The sequence below is a fragment of the Penicillium digitatum genome, chromosome 1 (genome assembly GCF_016767815.1).
Source record: "Penicillium digitatum chromosome 1, complete sequence".
Lineage (NCBI taxonomy): Eukaryota > Fungi > Ascomycota > Eurotiomycetes > Eurotiales > Aspergillaceae > Penicillium > Penicillium digitatum.
The window spans coordinates 4,284,433-4,308,986 of NC_089384.1; the positions used below are offsets into that span (position 1 = coordinate 4,284,433).

The 24,554-nt window shown below is 49.6% G+C and overlaps 8 protein-coding genes across 8 annotated transcripts; 1 reads left to right on the forward strand and 7 right to left on the reverse strand.

Moving 5' to 3' along the window:
• Window positions 1–441: 441 nt before the first annotated feature.
• Window positions 442–2,987, reverse strand: Pdw03_3812 (RasGAP protein, C-terminal; the record flags this gene model as incomplete). Its single annotated transcript, XM_014676311.2, has 4 exons — window positions 442–602; window positions 664–2,512; window positions 2,573–2,706; window positions 2,774–2,987. 4 exons carry the CDS (start codon window positions 2,985–2,987, stop codon window positions 442–444), a joined length of 2,358 nt encoding a protein of 785 aa, XP_014531797.2.
• A 3,075-nt stretch (window positions 2,988–6,062) lies between these two features.
• Pdw03_3813 (Exosome complex exonuclease Rrp6, putative) lies at window positions 6,063–8,327 on the reverse strand (the record flags this gene model as incomplete). Its single annotated transcript, XM_014676310.1, has 1 exon — window positions 6,063–8,327. One exon carries the CDS (start codon window positions 8,325–8,327, stop codon window positions 6,063–6,065), a length of 2,265 nt encoding a protein of 754 aa, XP_014531796.1.
• Window positions 8,328–8,639: 312 nt separating this feature from the next.
• On the forward strand, window positions 8,640–9,089 carry Pdw03_3814 (Mitochondrial distribution and morphology protein, putative; the record flags this gene model as incomplete). Its single annotated transcript, XM_066100605.1, has 4 exons — window positions 8,640–8,680; window positions 8,741–8,778; window positions 8,837–8,907; window positions 8,997–9,089. 4 exons carry the CDS (start codon window positions 8,640–8,642, stop codon window positions 9,087–9,089), a joined length of 243 nt encoding a protein of 80 aa, XP_065956005.1.
• Window positions 9,090–9,430: 341 nt separating this feature from the next.
• Window positions 9,431–12,236, reverse strand: Pdw03_3815 (N-acetylglucosaminyl transferase component; the record flags this gene model as incomplete). The annotated part of the gene is made up of 6 exons (XM_014676308.2): window positions 9,431–9,775; window positions 9,832–11,517; window positions 11,583–11,641; window positions 11,751–11,805; window positions 11,906–11,998; window positions 12,117–12,236. The coding sequence occupies 6 exons, from the start codon at window positions 12,234–12,236 to the stop codon at window positions 9,431–9,433; spliced, it is 2,358 nt and encodes a 785-aa protein (XP_014531794.2).
• Window positions 12,237–12,667: 431 nt separating this feature from the next.
• Window positions 12,668–15,571, reverse strand: Pdw03_3816 (DNA mismatch repair protein Msh2, putative; the record flags this gene model as incomplete). Its single annotated transcript, XM_014676307.1, has 2 exons — window positions 12,668–15,475; window positions 15,548–15,571. 2 exons carry the CDS (start codon window positions 15,569–15,571, stop codon window positions 12,668–12,670), a joined length of 2,832 nt encoding a protein of 943 aa, XP_014531793.1.
• A 589-nt stretch (window positions 15,572–16,160) lies between these two features.
• Pdw03_3817 (DNA mismatch repair protein Msh2) lies at window positions 16,161–17,615 on the reverse strand (the record flags this gene model as incomplete). The annotated part of the gene is made up of 1 exon (XM_014676306.1): window positions 16,161–17,615. The coding sequence occupies one exon, from the start codon at window positions 17,613–17,615 to the stop codon at window positions 16,161–16,163; it is 1,455 nt and encodes a 484-aa protein (XP_014531792.1).
• Window positions 17,616–18,324: 709 nt separating this feature from the next.
• Window positions 18,325–18,947, reverse strand: Pdw03_3818 (calcofluor white hypersensitive protein; the record flags this gene model as incomplete). Its single annotated transcript, XM_014676305.1, has 3 exons — window positions 18,325–18,537; window positions 18,654–18,754; window positions 18,836–18,947. 3 exons carry the CDS (start codon window positions 18,945–18,947, stop codon window positions 18,325–18,327), a joined length of 426 nt encoding a protein of 141 aa, XP_014531791.1.
• A 1,417-nt stretch (window positions 18,948–20,364) lies between these two features.
• On the reverse strand, window positions 20,365–22,409 carry Pdw03_3819 (C2H2 transcription factor, putative; the record flags this gene model as incomplete). Its single annotated transcript, XM_014676304.1, has 2 exons — window positions 20,365–20,538; window positions 20,595–22,409. The coding sequence occupies 2 exons, from the start codon at window positions 22,407–22,409 to the stop codon at window positions 20,365–20,367; spliced, it is 1,989 nt and encodes a 662-aa protein (XP_014531790.1).
• Window positions 22,410–24,554: the final 2,145 nt, after the last annotated feature.

Consider the following 24,554-nt stretch of genomic DNA (forward strand, 5'->3'; position numbering starts at 1 on the left):
GACATTGAAAGTACGAGGAGAGACATGGGCAAAAAGCAAGGCATAATAGAAAGACGTGGCCAACAACACAAAAGGATATACCAAAAATCACAGGATCATCGACATTCCCCGTACCAGCGGGGGAGATGATCTCGATCATTCTCCGATGAAGAGTATGTTCCTGTGTCAGCAACATTCACACAAAGGGTCGCCCGAACTGCATGGGCTGATTGCAGTCGTTGCATAGAGCGGTCACCCAATCCATTGTGCGGGATGGAAAGGCATGGCATGTGTTGGCGCCCATTGTCATCGCAAGATTAAGCGCCTAGGGCGTTGTCGATCGTCGGGTAGAAAAGAGGACCTGGCCGGGCAGAGCAAATGGGGAGGCTATTCGACCTCTGCTCGAGCTCATCATTCATCAAAGGGCGGCAGACTTGAGGAAGCCTGGGGCAAATACCGCCTTTACCACCCCTTCTTTCGTGCAAATCGTTTGTTTAGGAGGGTAAGAACCTTGGTGACGTTGAATTGGACATATTCCAGATCGAGGTCCTCCAGGTTGTCTTTTTGCATCTCCAAGAGATCGTCCAGCTTGAGATCGAGCTCCAATAATCCACGGGCTCGTCCTAAGTATAGCGTTAGTAACGATGTTCCTTTTTACCCATAAGACTTCATCCAAGAATTCACCTTTGTAGTGCAGACTGATGACGAAGGTGCCTGGCAAAGGACTCTTGAACATAAAGTAGATATTCGCTCTTCGATTTTCTGGAACATTGCTGCGGTGGATGACACCCTCTTTCTCCAGCTGCTGATGGGTGAACTTGTACGGGCCAAGTTCCTGGTTTTTTGGCGTCTTGCCGCCGCGGGTTTTGCCCTCGGACTGACTACGCACGTTGTGGAGGTAGGACTTGTATGTCTCTAGCTGGCCGACTAAGTAAGCATTATGGTCGCGGATGGTCGCGAAAACCTCCTCGAGCTTCCGCGTCTCTTCCAAGACCATTTCCTTGAGGGAACCCAAGTGCACCAGTTCCTGCTCCACTTCGTCACGAAGCAAACTGAACTCGTCAGATCGGTCAATCACGCCCATGTCTTGCAGTTGGCTGAGTAGTTCCATGGTTCGGATGCCCTTACGCACCATCACGGCATCATTTTTCAAGGTCGCCGCGGCCTCGGCAATCCGGTCGAGGCGCAAAGGTCGGCGCGCGACTGAAGTTTTCTGAGGCAGAGATCGAAGGATTTGGACAAATGTTGACTTGGCCTCCATGAAGAACACTTCTTCCTGGGTGATGTCGAGCGCGGCTGTCAAATCATCGAGAGCAGTCTCCCATTTACTGAATAAAGGGACGGTAATTGTTCGGTTCTCCTTGCGGGGAACCTGAGGGGGAGCACCACCCAATTCTTGGAGCAGCACAGACAAGTGCGAGTATTGGTCCTGGGCAAGCGCTGAACTGTGTTTCTCTAGAAGACCATGCATGACGTACATTTCATTGAGAGTGATCTGGAGCTCAAGGTCGCGTTTCGACAAGGCAACATAGTTGTCCATTTCAAGACTCTCATAAAAATCCTGGACTTCACACAGATCAAGCAGGAACTTGTTGACACGCCCTTTGTTCTGCTGAATGAAGGGCTGCAGGCTGGCCATGTAAGGTTCCTTGGCATAGGAAGGTTTGTTTGCCAGGTTCTGAATCATCTTGGCGATCAGCGTCAGGGTCCGGCGAGGCTTTTCTGTGGGCGTGGCATCAATCAACATGTAGGAGCGAGGAGTAACTATTGCTGGGTTGATGAAGCGCAAAAAGAAGAAACCACCAATAAGAGTGCAGATAGTTTGGTCCTGGGCATCGGGATACTTTCTGCGGGAGAGACTGCGAATCTGCTTACAGATCCATCTAATCCCATACGGAGCCTCGTCTACCGAATCAATGATGGTTGTGATGAATCCGTTGGCGATATCCGTCAACATCTTCAAACGTGGGGCAATAATGGCCTGCACCTGGGCATTTTCAGCAGCATCTTCGGCAGTTACAGACCGGGCCAAGTAATCCGGAAGAGAACCGCTTTCTTCTTCGATCTGATTAACCATGCTCTCATACACCTTCAAGGGGTTGATCTCCAGATCCACGTCCCGCAATTCAATCAGCGCGTTAATTTGGTCTGCCAGCACCTGCTTCAAATAACTCTGGCCGGGGCCACGGCGCGTGTAGGTGGTCATCATGCGAGAAACTGGAGTGTTTTGGCGCAACAGGGACGAATACTCCGGTGTGTTATCGAACTGGTATGTGAGGACGGACTGGAACATAGTAAGCAGAAGATGCTCTTCGCGGCTCTCGTACTGGTTTCCGTATATGGTGAACATGACGGTTTGGAGAAGGGAATCGATTTCGGCCATGGAAACGAGTCGGCAGAGGTGGGCGATATGGCGGGGTTCCGATTGCAGGAGGAAAAGGAGATTGCCGTATTTCTGAGTTCGTTCATCGTTCGGGAAGAATCCTTCCTGTGGGTCTGCGGTATCATCGAGATGGCTGGCGACTTCATTTTGCTAGATAGAACGATAACAGGTTAACGAATGTGTCGATTTCTACGGAGCCAGTATCCTTACTTCTTCCAATGCCATTCGATTTTGGATCAGCAATGCAATTCGCGAGTCCAGGTACCGCACATCCTTCTCTAACACGAAGTTCTTTTTTGATTGTGATGAAATCCTCGACTTCAAATCCCGCAGGTGCTTTTGTGCTGTCGGGGGGTTAGCGCGACCATTGAGGATCAATCCTAAATTTTTTTTTAAAAATAAAAAATTTACCTTGTGCCAAGTCATCAGAAATCTCCAAGTCTCGATCTTTGGCGGACATAGACAGGTACAGGGCCGTAACCGACATCCGCTTGGATTGGCGGAGCGACCGAGCATCGTGCGAAGACATTGTGGTCTGTCGTGCCACTGGCTGAAACGAGGAGGATGAGGAGGTAGATGCCCGCGACTGTCTGGATGCAGGCTGAAGCATCGTCGCAACGGACATTGTGGAATTCGGGGTGACGGTCGTCTTGGCTGCGATGACAATGGCGTAGGGACTGATAGAACGGGAGGGTCCTAAGGGGGAAAACACCCGTACCAAGGATGAGGTTTCGATACCGAGTGACCACGGTACTCCGAATCAGTGGAAGTAAAAGGAAAGAATCATCAAAAGTGAAAGAGGGAAGGGTTCAGGGTAAAATAAAGTCATGTAAAGAGGGGATCAATTCTTTCGTTGGCTGTTAGGGTGGTTCTGGGGAACAATGATGTGGACATAGGTTGGTTTTTGGTATTTTTGGGTATTTTTCAACTTTGTTTTTTTTTTATTTTTAATTTTTTTTTAAACTTGGATATTATTTTATATTATCATAATTGTCATATTACTATATTAGATTATTCTTGAATAAGTACACTTTTCTACGTTTCTTTCTTTTTATACCAATAAAAGAAAAGCCAAAAAAAAAGGGATTGGGACGTATCTTGTTATGCAAGGGGACTGCCCTTTTTTTTTTTACCCCTGGCCCAGTGCATTTCGCCACTATTAGGAACCACCCTCCTTTCTGGAGATTATGGACTGGGAAGATCTCGATCAAACACCCTTGTCTTCCACAGGATTTGGTCAATGCGTACTAGCTCTAAATCCTCGGACTGTGCACTATATTATCCTCGTACATCGTGTGACGGAAAATCTTGACGTCAGATCCCTCTTGTCTTTTCCCTCTCATGGTTTTCACATGAGGAAAAGAAACCGGGAACCCCTCAAACCCTCCCCTCCCCCCCCCTTCTCCTCCCAAAATGAAAACGTCTCACAGGAAGGTAATACGGTTTCATGTCTACAGGGGGTAGGGTTTATCGGTACCTGCGTCCATATGGTAAAAAAAGACTTGAACCCGTCCAGGCTAAACCCACGAGACCTCTCCATGTGGATGTCTCGGGAATGTTATTTGGTACATGGGGTGTATGTCTTAAGATGGTACATTGTATCAATCGAAATGGGAATCAACCAAATGAAGGGTACAATCTTCGGGTTGTAAATACTCGGCACAGTACCCTGGTTTCAGATTGAGTCGGATCTGAAGTACTCCGTATGGGCTCTCGGAGTTTGCCTGGTCAATTAATTACGTGTACTCCGTAGTCAACCTTCAAATCAACTCTATTAGGATTCATGGTCAATCCTTCGTCTTTTGTGTACATATTTAGGGACCTCTGGCCCCATTCTTCTAGTCATACCACTCAAGTAAATGTATCAACATCGTCCCTGTGCATGAATCGGCATGGATTGTCTCAGACTATAGCGGAGTCTTCCTCGGCTCCATCCGACAAGCTTGGAAGTCCTCCGTACTCAGATGGGCCTTCGGGAGGGGTTCTATTGTTATGAAAAGGCCTATTTTGCACTCTCCTATCTCTACTTAAATGTGTGAACCAATGGATTGGTCGTGCAGTACCAGTGAACTAGAACACTCCCTGGAAGACCAAACTTTGAGTCCAAGGTACCAAATGGCCTCATCTCTCATGACTAGTATGATATGTACATCCATATTGAATATCAGAACCCTGAAGGCAAACTATGCGGGGGTGCACTGAATCCACCTCTTTGCTTTTTTTTTTTTTTTCTTCCCACGTCCCTCGACACAGACGTTAACAGCTCAAGAGACAGGGCTCATTCCTGGTCTATGCTTTTTGCTCAGGGGTAATCGAACGGAAAAAGTGGAGTCAGTGGGGGGAGAGAGAGTTTGATTATCTCCGCGAACTTCCCCTTATCAATACAAAGCATGTAACAATGTACTCCGTACTCCGTTCTTTGAATGTAGCGTGCAGCTTGCATAGTACGTGCAGATGTACATTTTAAGAGTACAGCTAAAATATGGCTACATGACTCCATGGCTCATCACATACGGCCAATCATTCACACGGCCTAGTATGCATCCCATCCCGTCCGTGATGAAACACGCCAAAGCTCTGTAGATCATTTGCCAACCCCTGAAAGAGGGACTCCGTACCAGAACCCATGCCTCCAACGGTTACTTGCAGATGAAATCCAAGCGTAATGTATATGCGAAGTACTAGACATCCGTGGCCCGCTTAATCGATCCGGGCTTCCGCTAATTCGCGCTTGGATAGGCAATCCTTCCGCTTACGTTAGAACGATGGAATCTATGTTCATCGGCTGCTATCAGTGCGATCTAGTAGCGATCGGCAACAGGTTTGTCCTGACTAGAGCGAATATTCACTGTGTATGGTGTCTGTAATATATTCAATGGGCTCTCCTCCATACTCCAGGTGTATGGAGTAATTATGTTCAATTTAGACATACGGAGTAGTTACATCTCTTACTGTCCAACCTATCAAAGGCGGAGATGATGGTCGCACCATTCTGCCTCTTTGGGACTCGTTGAGATCCCACTAACGTGGACTCCGTACAAAGCACAGAGGTACCCATGTTGTTCGGTCCGTTTGAATTTTGTATTTATCAACGTTTCTTTTCTGTCTATAGCGGGGAATGGTCAATGCGGAGGGGCAATGATGTCGGTGACTCTTACCTCATCCGGAGTACAACATGCATATCCATGGATCTAGGTAGTTAGGCCCGTTGATATTAGATCATGACTACACAACTACACTACACGAGTTGATGGATCTTCTCAATGGCCGTGACCATTGAATTTGGTGCATTTTTTATTTTCTCATATCACGACCTGTGGATTTTGCCAAGCGAACTCGTGGGCTCAGTGAAACACTGTCTCATTTTTAATTTTTTTTACGATCGCGGCTTGGGACCTCGATGAGATCACTGAGGACCCCGTAGAAAGCGATTTGAAACAAATTTGTTTTTTTTTTTAAAAAAAAAGAGTGAACGTTAATCCAATCTATAAGAATTTGCACATCTAAGATCTCACTGCCGGGAAGAACCTGATATTCTCTACATGTGCATACAAGAAGTAGAATCCCAGAGCCCCAACTGACGCACGGGTATCGCTATGCTAACTAAACAGATAAACCAAACAACATCAGGAAAGAAGAAAACCAACCAAACCCCATTCGTAAATGCTTATTTTTTTTTTTTGCACTCCGGACCAGCCGTTTATTGGCGGAACGTAAGAGACTTGCCAGGGGTTTCCCGTTTGGTCTTCCGCGCGCCTGAGGGGGCTTCCATCGCTTTGGTGTACGGGTTGAAAGCCTTTTTGCGAGGGTGCGCGACTGTGGCAGCAGACGGCGCGTTGAGGACGGCGTCGGCGGTGCCGTAGTCAAAGGGAGCTTCGCTCTCGGGCTTGGAGTCGGATTGCACTTTCTTGGCTTTCTTCTCCTTGCGCGACTTTTTGCTTTTCTTTAGCGTGGAGTCGAGGCCGTTGCTTGTATCGTCGAGATCGGCTGAGATGGAGAGGGCTTGCTCTAGGTTGTTGATTGGGGTAACCTTACGTTTGCGGGGACCGCCGAGGTCTTTAACGGTGAAATACTTCTTCTCCTCCAGCTCTTGGAGAGCTGGGGTAGGTGTGGGCTTGGGGGCAGGAGCGGGTTGTTTTGCGGTGCCGAAGTGATCACGGGTTTCGGAGACGGTTGTCGGCATAGGTGGCAGGGGAAGAGAAAGGCGCAGAGCTTCAGCGCCGGCGGCAAGCGCATATGCCGGAGGAGGGGGCGATTCTCGGGTTTCCAAAACATTGCCCCAGAATTGAGACGTTTCATAACGTTCGGCGATGGGGAAATTGACAGATTCTGTGATCGCAGCCTCTAGAACCTTTGCAAGGTGTTTAGGGGGTGCCACATCGCACCATTCTGGGCCATCAACACTGGAAACCTTGGCTTGCTTGATAACCTCCAAAAGATCGTGTGACCGCTCCTTCGCAATGGGAGTCATGGGTGATAGGGTTCGGAATAGAGACCCCATATCAAGTGGCATAATTGTGGCAAGCTTGAAGAGCATGTGCTTGGGGAACACGCACTGCCAACCCTCGTCCTCAGCGCGCGCTACTTCATCGCGCCATTGGTGAACAGCCTTGAAGACGGCGAATTGCTCCTTGGGAAGATTGCCCGAGTTGCGCCACAACAGATCGTACCAGCCTCCAGGGCCGTGTCCATTGACGGCATCATAAACAGGGCGTTCATAGCGTTGAAGGGCTTCATGTTTAGACCGCTCGTTGACATAATCAATGTGGCTGGCCTCTTCAGTGGAGTTGTCGATCAAGTCATTTCGTAGGCGGTCGTAGATATAGAGGAGATAATGCGTATCAGATCGTGCATAATCGAACATGGCCGGTGGAAGTGGGCGAGCCCGCCAGTCAGCCGTTTGATACCGCTTATCAGCTTCGAAGTTGACGAACTTGCTCAGCAGGAACTTCAAGCTTCGCTTTGGGAAGCCCAGTGCAGATGCAGCGTGGAAAGTGTCAAACATCCCAACCACATAAAGCCCCAAGTCGCGTTGCAGCCAGATGATATCCATGGTGGAACCGTGCAGGACCTTCAAGATCTTTGGATCCGCAAAAACCTCGTTGAGGATCTGCAGGTCTTCTCTCCAAGGTTGCAAGGTATCGATAACCCAGTCCTTGCCCCGGGTGCTGATTTGCATCAAAGAGACAAGACCGTGGTATGAGTGCACGTCGTGGTGCTCCAAATCGATAGCGATTTCCTTGGCTTTTTTGAGCTCCTTCAACATTTCCTTAACTCCATCCAAAGTATCGACAAAGGTTGCAGTGGTGCTCTCGAAAGGCAGATACTCAACCGGGGGCGAGACCTGGTAGACCGGTTTCGGGTACTCTGAAGCAAGAATCTCCGTCTCATAGGGGTGTGGATAACCAATTCCACCTTCCATCTTCTTCGTCTTCAAGCACTTCTCCAGCGGCACAATCGCATGAGGCTTAGACTTTAGAAGAGGCTTGAAGGGGCCCATATCAGTGTTATCCGGTTTGCGATCGAACAGCAATTGCGGCTTGGGGATCTTAGAGGGGCCATAGTCGTAGATGGTCGGGAAGTTGGGAGGTTTCTTGATCGGTGCCTGTTCTTCCTGCGAAGGGCTAAGCTTCTTAATGACGCCAGTGAATTCATCCAAGCATGCATCGGCCTTTTCCAAAAGCGAGTCAATCACATCCACCACGCCACGCCAATTGTCCTCGACGGATTCCTCATCGTGAAGGGCTGGTTCCGTTACATCGGTGCCAGCGGTGGCAGCTTTGATAACGGCGGAGGTCAGCGCAATGATGCGCGCGCTTTGTTCATCTAGCGACTCGGAGAATTCTGCGCTGGAGGTGCGATGGAAGTTCAGGTCTTCCGATGAGAGCTGCCCGACAGTTCGAGTCACCTGCACCAGAGCGGAGGTTAACTTCTCCTGGAACGGGGCAAATTCTGCAGAGTCCATGCTGACTAGCAGAGCTCCAGTTCACTGGATCTGGCGAAAAGAAGAATAAGGAAAAGAAACGCGGAATAGCAGTGACATGAAGATCGAACGTCCCGAAAAAAAAAGTCGCGGCTAGAAAATGACAATGGAGAAATGGTAGGCCCGCCCTGACCGCCTTCCCAGAGTGGCGAAATTTGTATGAACGACCGCCGATCTTCGAGCATGACCGCATTCTATCCTTTCATTCCTCTCAAATATTCAAGTTTTGACTAGCAAGAAGAGTGGAAAGTCGGCGGGATATTCTTTGATAAATAACCTCTTACCAGGTTCAATATGGCAGCTTCTATTGCACCTGAATGTAACGATATCAAAGAGTGAGTTCTAGTGAACATACCTAGCTTCCATATGTTGACCAAAAGCTAATACATTACCAGGAAATATGATACTTGCTTCCTCAAGTGGTATAGCGAGAGTATGTAATTATGCTTTTCAATCATAGGTCTAAGCAGCAGCAGCTAATTCAACAGCAGAATATCTGCGTGGCAACACTTCATCCAATGATTGCGAAGCATTATTTAAGAACTACAAAGGGTGCTTGAACGTAAGTCCTGCCTTTTGATATGTCCTCAATAGTCTCTATATATCTCGGGTCGTTCAAGATGTCTGACAGAGGTATTCTAATGTTTGCAGAAAGTTCTCAAGGAACGGGGCATTGACGCCATGGTGGATGATGCCCGAAAGAGCGCTAGTGAAACAGACGCAGAATTCCTCAAGAAATCTTGAAAAGGGGCACATGGATTTTCAGTGAATTTTTAATCATTCTTCCTCGTTGGTGATTGTAGGAGCAGTCTAGCTCTGGCAACATTTATTCTTTTCTGCGATGCCATGCATTTCTCATGGGTACTATGTAATTTCCCGAACAGGAGTTTAACGGTGTGGTTTTTTGGAAAGCTTTCTGTGTACATAGCATATCTCATCTCCTACCTAAATATACTGGTGTCTCTAAATTGCTCCAGGAGTGTCTTTGTCTATCGTTCTATGTTCTGGCAAGTCAGTATTCAAACTAAGATTTTGGGATAAGAATATTATCGGCATTATATACAAGAGTAGTTGGTGGATTAATATCATCGATGACCCCGTCTCCGAAGATCACCCTGACCGTAGTTCGCCGGGACCCTGGCTACCGGGTGACTCAAGGATCCAATAGCTCCACCTATAGAGCCAGAGCCATTGCTGCCACTATTGCATTTCTTGGGTTGGGTGAGCAATGCCCACACCTCTACCATACCAGCCCGATGGGCAGGTAGCATGCTGTACTGCATGCTATAGAGGTTACGGCGGTGGATAGGTGGCACAAAGCGGCCGGTCACAAGACAGAAAATGACACGAGGCGCGAGGTAGTGTTTCCGGAGCCGGTGGCCCAGCTGGAAGTACTGATCGAACATTGCACGCAGAGGGAGGGGAATGGACTAAATTTAGTGTGAGCTTTTCTGAGGCGAGCTTTTGGTCAGAAACAGAGACAAACCTCGAGGTGGATGTAAGAAACCAGCGCAGACGAGTTCGTTGCTGTTGGGCTCTTGTCTGATTCGTTCCGAAGCTTGAAGCGGATACCTCCTGGTAGCCGTCGCGAGTCTTTCACGCGGAGCATCAATGCGAATAGCGGGAAATGATTCAAAAATGCGAGGCAGGTGTCAAGCGCTGCCTTCATTGAAATAATTAGCATCCGGGCCGAGGCAAAGGTCAGGTAGAACACCACAACTGTAGGTAGTAGGAAAAATAGGACTGTGAAGAGGATAGTGCCAAGGAGGAGTTGGTCGAGGTCGTAGTCACATGAATCGATTCGATTGCGGAGAACGTTGCGTTTCTTTCCACGGAAAAGATGGAATAGGGAAATGATAATGGTGAGTTGCCAGTTAAAGATACGAGCGGAGGCAATGTAAAAGGAGTAAATGTGGACAGTCAGAATCGAAAGAAGATCGGAGAAGAGAGCGATGGGCATGCTAGCTCCCGCAAAGCTTGAACATCCAACAATGTAGATGACAGCAGGAAGGTAAGGTTGAAGATTGGCAATGCAAGCTGCCCAGTTTTCAATGACCCATAGGAACAAGTCACCGAGGAACGCCGCAAGCTCATTATTAAGTTTCAAGCCGGCTGGCCAATCCATTAGCCACGAAATGGTGCGCTGTAACCCCTCCACTGTCCAGCCGGTCAAGACAGTGTTGATTTGTGAAGCGACCCAATTCGCATTGTCAATAATGTAGGACCCCAGCGCAATCCCAATGATCACATCATTGGCCACAAGCCACAGACTGTTATAGAAACGAATGTAGTCTGGATGGCTGGTTGTGACACTTTCCCAGTTATCCTTTCTTTGCCGAAGCTTGACATATTGAATCGGCCAATAACAAAACTGCTGCAACCTTATATCAACCTGCTGAGCTGTTGCTGAGATATCCTTGATAGCAGCAGCGTCAGGCCGAGCACGCCACTCGAGAACCTGCAGGACAATTTCCGCAACAGACCGGTGGCATACAAGCCCGAAGACAAATATACGGGTGACGACGGGCCAAAGCCATTGCCAGAAAACGTGAGCAGTACAGAGAACAACAAATCCCCATAAGGTTGTCGCTGATTCCACGACACGTTCTCCGACGCTCATACTTCTCTTCGCACGAATCCCAATCAAGTGACTGTTCTTGTGCATGAGTTGCCCCATCTCATATGCACAATTAACCTGGTTGATAATGAGCGGGAGGGCTTGCTCCTTCTGTGATGGGATGTGCTTGACGACAGTATGAAGCTTGAGCTTCTCAACCAATAACTTAGCCCCAGCTTTGTCCACCCCTTCTTCTGATTCGATCTTATCCGATGATGGGCCCCATACTTCCGTCTTGGTCGCTTTATCACCCAAGGCCAGTGCAATCGGATCGAGCGACATGTATTCCATGCGCGTTGGGTGCGGGCGGTGGTACATGACAACCTGCACAGACAGATTTGCCTCTGGTGGGCAAAAGATGAGAGGAGCTTTCGGGGATGAAATTGTAGTCACATCTAGGTGGGAAGGGTTGAAAGACGTCGGAGGTTCGCGAGCGTTGGTCGAGCCGAGGACATGCATCTGAGAGCGTCCACATAGAGTGAAGATGCGCACAATCGGATGAGGGCTATTTCGAAAAAGAATGCCCGCCCGAAGAGCATTTTCAACGTGGCTAGACTGTTCCACCACAAACACGATCAGCTTATTTCGAACGGGAAGACAAAGCAACTGCACCTGCCTACCTCAACATCTTCCAGCACCGTGAGCACAAACAAATCAAGCTCCGAGTTCCGCCATCCAACTATCACACCCGGGGACGAGGATCGTGGGAGGTCATATGGCCAAAATACCCGCAGCAGTCCATCGCTCATGAGCATATTGTCATCCTCCACTTGAGTCTCAGAACGAACCTCGACGGCGCAACTGTTCGCGCGCGGAGACGCCGAAATTTACGTGGCGCGGATGCTACATCCCCCAAAGCCGTCAGCAAGTACTTCTCAGCTAGCATTGAGCGCTTGATTTTTCGGTAGCTGCCCAAAGCTTTGGTTGTTCCGGTGCTGCTCACCAATTGGCCCTCCTTAGACGCGAGGTTGTTGATCGGTAGAACGAGGAGGAAATAGAATATGGAGAGAAGCACAAATCCTTTTGCAGTTCGTGTCTAAATAAAGCAAATTAGCGACGTTGCAAATATAACGTACGCTGGCACCAAGCTGATGAAGTCGCAAGCGGAGGGGGGGAGCCAAGAACCGATGGCGGATGGCTGATGGAAGACGTACCACGACACCGTGATCCCAGGCGAAGATGGCCAATTCGTATAGACGGGTAACAAGGTCCCACCTGGCGGTAATATAGCCCGCGACGAAGATCCCAAGAGTGAGGACGGAAAAGGGGTGCATGAATCGAGGTGGTTCAGGCCGTCCGCGTTGAAGTTGCGCGCATAGTTGGATGAGGTGGTTGAGGGTGGTTTAAAGGCCCAGCGATAGCACAGGTCCAGGATGGGAAGTTTTGCTGTAGGCTTAATTTTCAAAGGAACGAATTGAAGACAATTAAAAGAACGATACTCGGATTTGGACTAAAGTTGCTTCGTCACAATCCCGCGTTGATCATCTAGACCGACCTACACGTGACTGGCTTCTATATTTTCGGAGTATACGTCGACAACCTGTTGGTTACCTTACAAGAGAACTATAAGGATAACCCTGAAGAAATATGAGAGAAGAAGAGTTTATTTCTAGTTCAACTTTACGTGTAAAGAGATGAGTACACCACAATGCCTTTTCAAACCCATGCCTCCATGAACGCCAAATCCCTTGAACGGCTCACATCCTTATAGAGCCTTGATACCCTGGAACACCTTATTTGCTTGTAATTTTTCATCGGCTTGTGCCAGATCACGCATGACCTGTCGCTTCTGCTCCGCCGTCATCTCTTTGCCCTCAGTTGCTGCCTTCCATTTCAACAGCATTCCCTTGAGGAGCGCACTGCCTTCCTCCACCTCTTCCTGGGAGTATTTATCAAGCGATGGCGCAGGAAGCTGTGCCTGTCCATCTTCAGTTGTCGCTGAGGTGAAATCTTCAAGCTCCTCAGCCTTCTGGCGGGCCATGTTGACAACCTTATCCGGGAAGCGCACAAGCTCAGCGACATGAATACCGAAAGACTGATCACAGATTCCTGGCTCAACACGATAGAGAAGAGTGACTTGGCGCTTTTTCTTTTCCTTGGTTTCAGCTTCACTATCGCTCTCATTGCCGTTTCCAATGAATGCCACGACATGCAAGTTCTTGACGGCCTTCTGATACCGGTCTGCCAAGGCAGTGAGTTCGTGGAAATGAGTTGCGAACAGGCCAAAGCAGCGGATCTCGGTAACAATATGTTCCGAAATAGCCCAGGCCAGGCCAAAGCCGTCGTACGTGCTAGTTCCACGGCCAAGTTCGTCGATGATAATCAGGGACTCTGAGGTGGCGGACTTGAGAATGTTGGATGTTTCAAGCATTTCTGCCATGAACGTCGAGACACCCTTGAGCTGCGAGTCACTGGCACCAACCCGAGCAAGAATGCAGTCGAAAATGGTCAATTCGGCCTCGGTACAAGGGACAAAGCAGCCAGTCTGTGCCATGAGTGCAATCACACCGATCTGTCGAATGTATGTTGATTTACCGCCCATGTTGGGACCGGTGATGATGAGGAAGGATGATTCATCGCGAATCAAGGAAACATCATTCGTGATGAAGGAAATATCATCCTGCATCTCCATGCAGGGATGCCGAGCCTCTTTCAGAACGGTATTTCCAGTTCCGCGGGGGTGCATCTTTGGGCGAACGTATCCCGAAGGTGCATGCATCGAAGCATGGGCAAAGCTCACAATGACATCGAGGTGTGCCAGTACACCGGCAAGTTGCTCCAACACTGGGCAATAAGATGCGGCAACATTGACGACCTCGTTAACCAGACCGGTTTGGGTTCGGTTGTAGTTCGAGGACAGTTGGTCATGCTCTCGGCGAAGGGATTGCAGGTTGGATGTGGTGAAGTATACGCCGTTCTTTTGCGTCGAGCACTCCTGGTACTCTTTCTTGTTGCGAATGCAGCCCGCCTCATTTCGAGTGAGACGGAAGCACCAACCGTGCACCCGGTGATTCTCCATAAAAAGCTTTTTCTCAATGTCTTGATTCAAATTCTTTGAAACTCGGCGGTGCTCCATATCCATGTCGTATCGTACTTTGTCAAGCTTCTTTCTGATGACTCGAAGGCCGTCATCGAACTCGGGCTTGATGATGAATTCGTGATTTTCCAGAGCAGCAAGATCAACAGTTGTTTCGACCATCTCCTCAAGCATGGCCAGGCTGTCAGAAAAACCACGGAGCTTAGAAGTGTATTCCGTCTCTAGAGGGGTTTGGTACTGCTCGTCCATCACATCACCCAGCGCGCTCACAAACCCAGGCAGACGAATGGCAACCTGGTATGCTCGGACAACATCTTCCAAATTGGCCTGCTTCCGCTGGAAACGTTTAGCCAACCGGTAAAGATCCGGAATGGAACGCAAATGTTCCTCCTGCATAGTCTGACGCAGTTCAGTGTTAACAACAAATGCCTCCACTAGCTGCTGGCGTTGCTCAATCGCTGCCAGATCCATCAGAGGCTGCTTCAACCACTGGGCCAATAAACGACTGCCCACAGGTGTCTTGCAGTGATTCAGCAAACCGAACAAGCTCATACTCTTGGCCCCGTCCCGCGGACCAGGCATAAGATTCAGCGCCCGAAGTGCCGAAGCATCAAGCTTCATATACTGCGACAGATCATGCTGGTAGAGTTGGTACTGACCGAAGTTGGTAGGATCGGTCAAGACATTAAGATACTTGATCAACGCGGACGCAGACCCCATGGCCAGTTTCAGCTCCGTCTGAGGCAGCGTGCCCGCAGACCGCTCATCCCTCAATAATCTCGTAAGATCCTGCTCGATGTCCTTAACACCGAAGTCTGCAACAGGCCGCTCGGAGATGGCAATCCCACAGCTATCCGCGATAGCCCGGATCTTCGCCAGCTCGACATCCTTGCGAGCCACATCCATAGTCACGAGACACTCTTTCACACCGAGCTGAATGACCAACGACTCGAAATTGGAGTAGATGTCGTTATCAAGGAATTCACTCACGCCCAGCTCGCGCACGCTCGCATCAGCGAAGCAAACGCCGACATTCCGGGCCTCAGCTGCGCGAGCAGAAATCTTCACAGCGAGAATAATCGGCGCTGAGTCCATTGACAGTGCACCCACGTTGCCAAGCTCTTCTTCCACGTCTTGCAAGTTACCGGGACTGGCTTGTTTTGCCAGCTTCCAGTTGCTCTTGCCTGAGCCAGCTGAAGCGAAAATCTCGATACGCTTGTTCAGTCGGAAGAGAGCTTCGCGGAGGAAGTTTCGGAAGACTGTGACGCTCATCGTGACTGAGGGGAGGCCCCCCGTCTCGCTGCGGCCTAGGTTTCGCAGTACGGATGTCGTTTTGTAGACGGTGCGCGCAATGAATTCGGCATCGGCGCCATGCGAGGAGTACCAGTCACCTCGGTCGAACACACGGATGGTTTCATTATTATCGGGGGCAGGGAGGCCACGGTAGAAGCCAATGAAGCCGACTTCGTCGTCGACCTGTGTTCAACATTTGAGTTAGTGGATGCTGTGTTAGTGGGGTTGAGGAATATTCGATCACTCAACTCATACCTTCAAGTCAGGTCGTGAAGACATGGTGTCGGTTGATGTGAAAAGAAATACAGCAAAGGACAATGCAAATGCTGGTTTCAAGGTGGTTTGGACGAGTCCAACTCGACGCGCTGCTTAAACTTGCATGGTCCGTGCACGCGTCGCGCGTTAAGTGGGCGGGATCGGCCAGGCGACTGGAGAAGTTTCTTGAGGAATCAATTCCAGTGGTTAATCTTTGATTAGATGTAGAAAAGTAACATGTACTCTGTACTTTTAGGCTTTTTTAATCGCTATTTCATCTTCCTAGCTATTAAACTAAGGAGTGCCAAAAGATATCACAAAAGACATCTAAAACGACTACCACAGAAACCAAAGAGAAGAACATAAGAGATAGGGAGTCCTTGTAAGCGTTCGACGGTCTTAAAGTAGTGATATTATGATCGGGTGTCCGAGGACCTAATTGCTAAGTACTTCCTAAGGTATGTAGTTCTAATGCTAAAAAGACAAATGGTAAATGAGGTACAGGGTATCGAGCGCTGATGCAAGACCGCGAGCAGACCGGCTCTGCGGATGCGAGGTATCCAACAATGAAAAACAAAAGACAGAACCAAATCTACAAAGACGAAATCATAAATCACAACGGAGGAGTCTGCACACAAGACGCAGACTTCTCCCAGTCTGCCTTAAGCTGGGCGGCTCTCGCCCCGATGTCTTTGGCAGAGACTTCCTTGCAAGACTTCAACACGACTGACTTCATCTGTCCCACAGTAACCATACTGATCCAATCACCAGCCACCTTTGGATCCGATAGAATCTCTAGACACATCTCCACCTCCTCACGAGGAATCTCGCTGCGAACAGAGTCCCGGACATGCTCGATCATCACATCTAGCTTGAAGGGCTTGCGTTGGGCTGCAAGCATGGCTTTGATGCCATTGCCCACATACCCAGCAGGACGCAACAGGGCCAGAATCCCAGCTACCTCCTCCACTCGATCGGCGGCTGCACGTCGCACGAGTTCTTTCTTGGCAGGTGGAGGAGGAAGCTTGGACTGACGTAGCTGCTTGCTCTTAATACGATCCAATAGGCTCTGGCGGCGGCTGATCGTTGCCGTCCGCTCCAGAGGAGTCGTCTCTGCTGACTCTGAGCGCATTCTCTCGGCCTTCAAGCGGAGCAGACCACCCTTTAGATCCTGGAGTCTTTGCTGGCCTTTCTGGAAAACCGTGAACGGGGTGAGCGACTCGTGGATTGTGGAGAGACCGAGAGACTCGATGAATAGAGTTGCTTGGTCTTCCTCTTGTGCATTCCGAAGGGCTTCCGGGGCCTTTTCCCAGAGTAAGTCCATCGTTTCTTCGAAAGAGTCTTGCAAAGCCGGAGGTTGCACGTTAATCTGAACGGTGCGCTCCATGCAGATTTTGCCGAGTCCATAGTTTGCCAGACGATATGAGATGTGTCCAGCTTTCGAACTCTGTTCCCAGACCCATACAAGACGCTGCAAGTCCTTCATCTGCACCTTGCGCTTATTCCAGAGGCGGGTAACACTGCCAAGGAATTCCCGGAGATCCGCAGGGGTATTTGCGCCATTGTGTGCCATGTGAATGGAAAATGCCTGCACGAATGAGGAGTGCAGGTTGAGAATATCATTGAAGAACGCAGGCCGTTCGATAACTGGGGTTTCCTCGCGCACCGGAATCACTTTCTCAAAGTTCAGGGTTCGTTGCTTCGAAGGGGTCGCGGGTGTCGTGGGCGCTTTCTTGACAGGGGCAACCCGTCGACTCGGGGTCCGACTCGGGGTCTTTGTGGGTGACAATTTCTTGGGCGAGACATAATGGCCGCTGCGTGGTGAGGAAACGGACAGTTCGTTGAGGCGCAAAGTTTTCGAGGGCGTGCCTTCCTCCTCAATTGGCGCCTGTCTGCTACCATTGTCGAAGTTTTCAAGTTCCTGTAGCTTGCGTTTTTTGGAAGGTGAGACCGGAAGAGATGTGATCTTCTTAGCAGGTAGTTGCGGAGTGATGCCGGCTTTGGTTGCCCGAGTGAAGGCTTGAATGGCTGGCTGGGCAACGCAGCTTGATCGGGAGGTGCGCGGCATCGCGACTACTGAAAAATTTTTTGCCGTTCGGGAGAGGAAAAATGAAGAAAGGGCGATGGATACAACTGGATTATGATAGACAAGGTAAGAGATACCGGGATATTAGAGCGAACAAAAAAGGGGAAAGTGTAGAAAGTGGAAAAGGAAAGTGGGAGGAGATGTCAGAAGGTGCAAGGGAGAGACGCGTTCGAGGACGCGTGGGAAAACCCGCACTAGCCTTTTCGGGTTAAATAGAAACGCGTGAGCGGAAACAATATGAACTTCAATTCAACATGGAATATTGGAAGACTGATTTGAGAAGAGAGAAAAGCGGTCTGAATATGATGAAGTATGGAAAAAAGATGGAGTACAAAATTTCGCAGAGCATGTTGGCCACACATTTTCGTCGCTACGGTAATTCTCCTGCATTGGAATGTTACCATTTCCAAGCTCAGCGTCTCGACATTTCTTCACTCCAATGGATGGCAGAATCCCGAATTGGTCTTTACTGTCAAAGAAGGACTATATGAAAATGCTGTGTTTCATGATACGCCCTGGACGGACCAGCACAGGGCATGTTGAATGCTCGGCGGACAACATCATTGACCTTTACAGTGGGAAACACGCAAAAGTTTCATAGACATGGAATTCTTCGTGGTATTCTCGAACCGACCAGCGCCGTAAGAAGATAATAACTTTAAATTGTCCAAGGCTCAATGGAAAAAAGAACTTATTTCTTGCCACCCAACCAGCCAGAGACAGCCCCTTTGGCTTCAGCAGCTTTTTGCTCGAGCTCGCGATCGATCTGGTCAACACTGCTGTTGATTTTATCCCGATTGGCGTTAAACTTGTTTTTGGCTTCCTTACGAAGCTCGTCCAGTTTATCCTTGCCTTCCTCAGCGAACTCGGGAATGCGTTTGCCCTCGGCACGGGCTCTGGCGATCTAGAATTGGGTGGTTAGTATGATACGTCACATTTTCTCCAGTAGTAGTTTGTGAGGCGAGAAGCGAGTATCGAGGACGGATGCTAGAGTGCCACCATAGATTAAATAGGACTTACAACATCATCGATATTGGAACCGGCTTCCTTGCCGACGTCCGTGCCAAGCTTCTCGGCGTTGTTTGTACCTGGGAGCTTCTCGCGTGCCTTTTCAGCGTCGACTGGGGTGAAAGAGAAAAGTCAGCTTGATTTCCCAAGGCATTTCAATAGCATTGGAGGAATTCGTCAGACAGGGCACGTACTTCTCATTTGGTGCTTTGCTGCTGAGGGATTGCCGCCAGCAGAGTACAGGTAGTAACCGCCTGCACCCGCCGCGGCAAGACCCAGAAACAATGGAACCCGGCTCTTAGACATGATGTGTAGGGTAGTGATGTGAAAGGAATATGGAGAAGGACAAACGAAGTAAAAACTGGGGTTGACAGGTCGGAGTATCCCAGGTTTTATAGGTAGTTCTCAAAACCGGGGAAACGATTCGACTATGACGTCTTATGCCCAGTCCTTGTCCACCACATGTGCTAGAACTTGCGTCTGCCCTGTATTTTCTGCCTTGCGTTTCCCCCCTTTCAGATCCTGGTTTATTTTTGATACATTTGCTCGCCACTGGATCTTATTCAGTAATTTTTTTCCAATCACCCAACCCTTCACAAATGCCTACAAGTTTTTTTCAACACTGTTCACAGAGACGTGCAGTGTTACTAGTGGAGATGAACCAAGGCCAAGTCCCAGAGAGCTAAGCTTCCCGTCGACGTCACCTGCAAGTCATTGATGCCTCATTCCCATCCCACTAGCCACATCTAGCTGATGTTGTGGAGCAAAACTTCTAGACTGGGTACTACCCTAGGTCAGTATCCATACAATATAGGAATGGTTCCAGTCGATCTTATACGCATCCTTTCTCGAGCTTGCCGCCCCAATGCTCCATTCTCAAGCCCCTTGGTCTTTTTTTCTCAATGAATACATTTGTGCCTATGAACTTCTGACTAGGAGGAAAGGCAGCATCAATGCATTCCAGTCATATTCAGATCATAAGAGATATCCGATGTCTTCATCGTTGTAGTCCGTTAAAAGCATCCTGTACGATCCACCCCAAGAGTATAGTAAGACACAAAACGAAACGAGCAGGCAAGAGAAGGGGGGGCAGAGAGAGTGAAGTAACTCAAGACGAGAGAGGCCAAGAGGCCATGGAGCAAGAGAGCGAAATGCAACACTCAGTTACAACGTGAAGCACGACCAAAAATGAAAGAGGAACTTGAATGATCGATAGACTGGGTATCGTCATGCACATGACTCCATCCACACAAAACTTTCCATGCGAACGCCAGGAGATGCAGCTCAGGACTTAAGAACTTATCCGAAAAAGATGGCCATTCAGAACCGTCCGAAAAAAAGGATCACAAACACAAATGTAAGACTCCCGAACACAGATAAAAGAAAGAGGGGCAATGTTTCCCGGTCGTGTATCAGTCGTCGTCAAAGTCGTCAGTTCATCAAGGGTCTCGCTATCATAAGATGGGAAGTATGAGAAGAGAATCCCCGAAATGTGTAGAGAGAAGGAAGAGAGAATTGGAAAGGCCAAGAAAGGCCTCTGGGCTCAGTCTTGGAAGTAGAGTGGGCGGAAAGAGTGGCTGGTGTGGTTAGGAGTGTGAGAAAGGTGAAAGGGAGAATGCCAAGTATACGATGATCACTCTCCAGTTGAGGGCGGGAAGCGAAGATGATTTTCACATGCAGAATGGTATAGAACAGGGGGGGGGGGGGGCTTTGTCGAGACAATTTACAGAAATAGCTTGGCTGCTCCTTTGTTCTCGCTTGTGGCGACGGCGACAAGGGCTTCCAGGCGACCCATGCCCGAGTCTCGAGCAGGAGAGTGGGAGAAGACGTCGGACCTGGGCCCCCGGTCGTTGTGGGCTTCGTAGCCGTCCGCGCGAGAGGATTCACGGCCACAGATCTATCACGGCGTTAGTAATCGGGGCGATAGCCGTCGGTCGGAACCGGAAATCCTACCGGTGGGGGGTGATCAGAAGGCAATGAGGAATCATGAGATTCGATGTATCCGCTGCTGTGTACAATCGCGGGATGATACTCAAGCGATGCGGTGGATGGGGTGTGTACACCCTCGCTGCTACTGGAATCCTCGGGGGAAGTTCGCGTGCGGCTCCCTGTTGAAAGGCTTGGGCGATGTCCCCGATACTCTTCCGGGCTTCTTTCAGCCGTTGGGCCGAATGCAGGCTGGTATGAGGACGATGGGCGGGACGAGACATTTTGAAGTTCTGCGAGCGTTTGTTGACTCCATTGAGAAGCAGATGCAGTGGACGGACGTCGGTCTCGGATGTCCAGTCCGGTTAGGTTATGATGCAAAGACATATCCCAGGAGACATGGCCTCGTCGGTGACCCGGGCCGGAGATGGGGGGCGGTGGACGGTGGGCTGGCTGTGTGTAATTGAACCCAGATCCAAAGCCTGGGTTGGGTGGTGGACGATGGTGGCCATCCAGTTGCATTGGACTGGCTTTTCTGGCGGGTGGGGTCATCGGCCGTTGGACGACTTTGTCGAAACTCTCAATCCCGGGAAGTCGGGGCGGATGTTCGGTCGAGCCGTTCAGGCCGAATGAGGCCGGGACGTTATCGGGTGTGTGATATTGGTTCAGGCCGCTAGTTCCAGGCCGTGGAAACCCTGTGTACGACGAAGGGTGCCACGTTCTCCTCCGCATCTCCGCCTCGGCCGCACTCAAGGTGCCCTCATCACGAGACACAGAGTAATGTGTGCTAGTGGGACTTGCGAATACGCCAGCCGCGGTTGGATAAGGTGTGCCAGTGGCAGTGTGATATGCCGGAGGATATGCGTTTCCGTGCTGTACGAGGAAAGGGTTGCTGCTCGTCGGCACTGAAAGACGACGGGCGGCCGTCTTTCCCTCCCAAAACCCATGTGTTGTACCAGACATGGGCGAAGCGAATTGGGGGCTTCTGCCAGTAGCAGCAAACATGTTGGAGGGGGTGTATGGCGATCCCGCTGTCGAGGGACCAGTGACGCCATGGATCTGGGCCGGGGGTGTGCTCGGGGGTTCTCCCAACGAATCCATTGCGAGTCGGGATCGAGCAGCGGGATCGTTGGCCATGATCAAAGGCGGGGGGCGGCGACGAAGTTCCGGAGGTTGGCTGAATGTCGACGTGGTGGACGCAATACTCGAAGTTGACAAGTTCCTGCCATGGCCTCTGGTCTGACCGCCAACACTGCCTCCGGTACCTGCCCGTGCCCGGCCTGGTGGCCGCACTCGATCTGTACGGACCTGACGCTGGAACCGTGTGCCTGTAGCCGCTAGCGAGTCCCCAGGAATTTCCTCATTGACATGGACCGTTTGAGCATGCTGGCGGAGGTTGTCGAGTCGGGAAAACCGCCGAGAGCAGTGGCACTGGAAGGGACGTTCACCGGTGTGTTTCCGAATGTGACGAGCCAGATGTTCACTCCGTGTGAAGCTCAAATTACAAGGAGGGAATGAAGTGCAGAAGAACCGTTGACCTTTCTTCTTTTTCGAGGGGGGTCCGTTGTTCTCTAGGTTCTGATCATGGTCGGATTCGTCTTGTTCTCCCTCAGAATCGTGCATCTGTTCATCAGACGTTGACGGGGTTCGAGCGTGGGTCAACGTTGTGCGGGATGAAGCGTCGCTACCGCGGCTGTGGTGTGAAACTCCGTCCGGAAACTGCTCTGTGGAAGACACATCCGGTGTGACTGGCACGCCGTTTGGGATTGCACGGGGTGTAGCTTCTCCATCCATCGCGTGGTCTTCAGGGGCTGAGTTGTTGACAGGGAGAAAGGAAGCCATAGCGACGTAAGAGCGTGGGAGGCGGGAGTGATGTCAGGTCTTCGGAGAGCCAAATGCGAATGTTCCTGACCACCAGTCGCAAAGCCGACAATCCGATCGGAATAATCACCCCAGGATCAGTTGAAGTTCTATCTGTCTCTATGTCGAGTCGTAAGAACCGCAGCGCTACGGAGAAATCGGTGGGGATCAAGACGCGGAGTCTGGTCGGATTGACTGTAAACATTTGCGCAAACTCAGTAACCTGGACACTACTAGAGTGGGCAAAAAAAAAAAAGAGAGAGAGAGAGAAGACCAAAAGAGATTCGGAGAAGTTTCAACACACGTACGATTTGAAAGTGCGCTTACTCTGGAAGAGAAAGAGGGGCGGAAATAGAATGTGTACTAGGATTCCAAACGCAAGGGCGGGGAGAAAGTCAAGAATGTAAAGAAATAAGAGAAAAGGGAAGGTCATTAGCTGATCGCGATCATTTCTGATAATTTTTTTTTTCCCAAAAAAAAAAAACGGAGATCCGACCAGCCAGATAAGAATGAACAAAAAAAAGTGAAAAACAAAGGTCGAGTATATATACAGGGTATATACTAAAAGACAAGGTTATATAAAAAAAAAAAAGAGACCGAAAATGGTGACGATGAGAGAAGAGGCTTCTCGGGGAAGCGAGGGGCAAAAAAAAAAAAAATAGAGTAAGAGTAAAGAGGAAGAGACAGGAACTCAACAGGAACTCCAAGACCTTCCGGGGCTACCGATGCGAATCATTAGGTGTTTCACCAGATATCCGCATGTCTCCATTTTATTCAAAAGGCACCAGGCACCTCCATGATTCATTAGTGACTTGAACTACTTGAACTTCTAACTACTTTGGAGCTACTGGGAACATGAGTGACTTGGGGGGTGTAAGTCTAGACCTCCTTTTCCCTCGAACTATAGAGGAATCGGGTCTGCGAAAGTAGGTTAAACTCTTGAAACTGGGGTTCTTGACGTTCACCATCTTTTCCAGACCCTGGAAATAGGCACCGCCAAGCCTCGACAAGTTTGGTTCTTTTTTTTTTTTAAAAAAAAAGGTCGAGACTCTGTGGATTTGGAGATCTTAGGGTTAACCTCGAATATACTCATTCCCCTCAATCCCCCTTGCATCGCGTGGATGTATCGCCCCTCGTCATACTATTAGAGGAATGGTTACGCGGTAGGGAGCAAGAGTTCCGAATGGTCCGCCCCGATACGAAGTCTTCATATAAGATGATCCTATGCTCGAGCCCGCGTTTGGAGGATCTCACATTGGTCCGAGCCCATGATAATTTTAGATTATATCATGGTTAAACTGCGGGGGTCTTGATAAGAGATCTCATTTCCATCTTTGATGCTTTCTGCAATATGCACCCTTTGTTTATATATCCTAGACATTCTAGAACATGCCTCTTTCTGTAGATATTCCTCATATTCCTCATATTCCTCCGTGAAAAAGGAACCTAAAAATAACCCAACCGAACTCATCACATAGATGATCCGGTAGCTCCGATGAAACCGCATTCAGGCAACTCTCCATCGAAAACTCCCCCCCCCCCCCCCCCCCTGGGCCCGTTGGCCTATCGTCCCTGCGTCGCAATTAAACTTTCCCCCCACTTCCCTCGAGTCTGCAAACGGCAACTCCCAGCTGTAAAAAATCTATGCTGAATGGTAGATCCCTGGTTCTCCCGTACTTCATTATGTTCGACTTGGGGTATTGAGGTAGACCTCTTCGGAAAACCGATCGAGATGTGACGCCACGGCCGATGCGGATACTGTGCTTCTTCCCTTGGATTTGACCTCTATTGTAGCAAATCCCAAATTAGTGATCCTGTACTGTACCACATTAGCCCCAGATCGGCCCCGTGGAGGTTCGGTTAGGATCCAGCAAACACGATTGGCGGGCAGCAAAGAGGCGACATGCACCATACACACTTCCATGGTTCCCCTCCTTGACCAAGGGTGGCACAGTAAGCTACATTACGTAGATATCGTTTGTGAAGTATGATTCGAGGATGTGAACGGGGATGAAGACGGGGCCGTCAGTCCAAATGATCGACCGTTGTGTTGTCGTGAACTTCGACGGGAAAAAAAAGAGTATAGGAAATCTAAAGTACAAGCCACGTGTGTCGCAGATCTAAAAT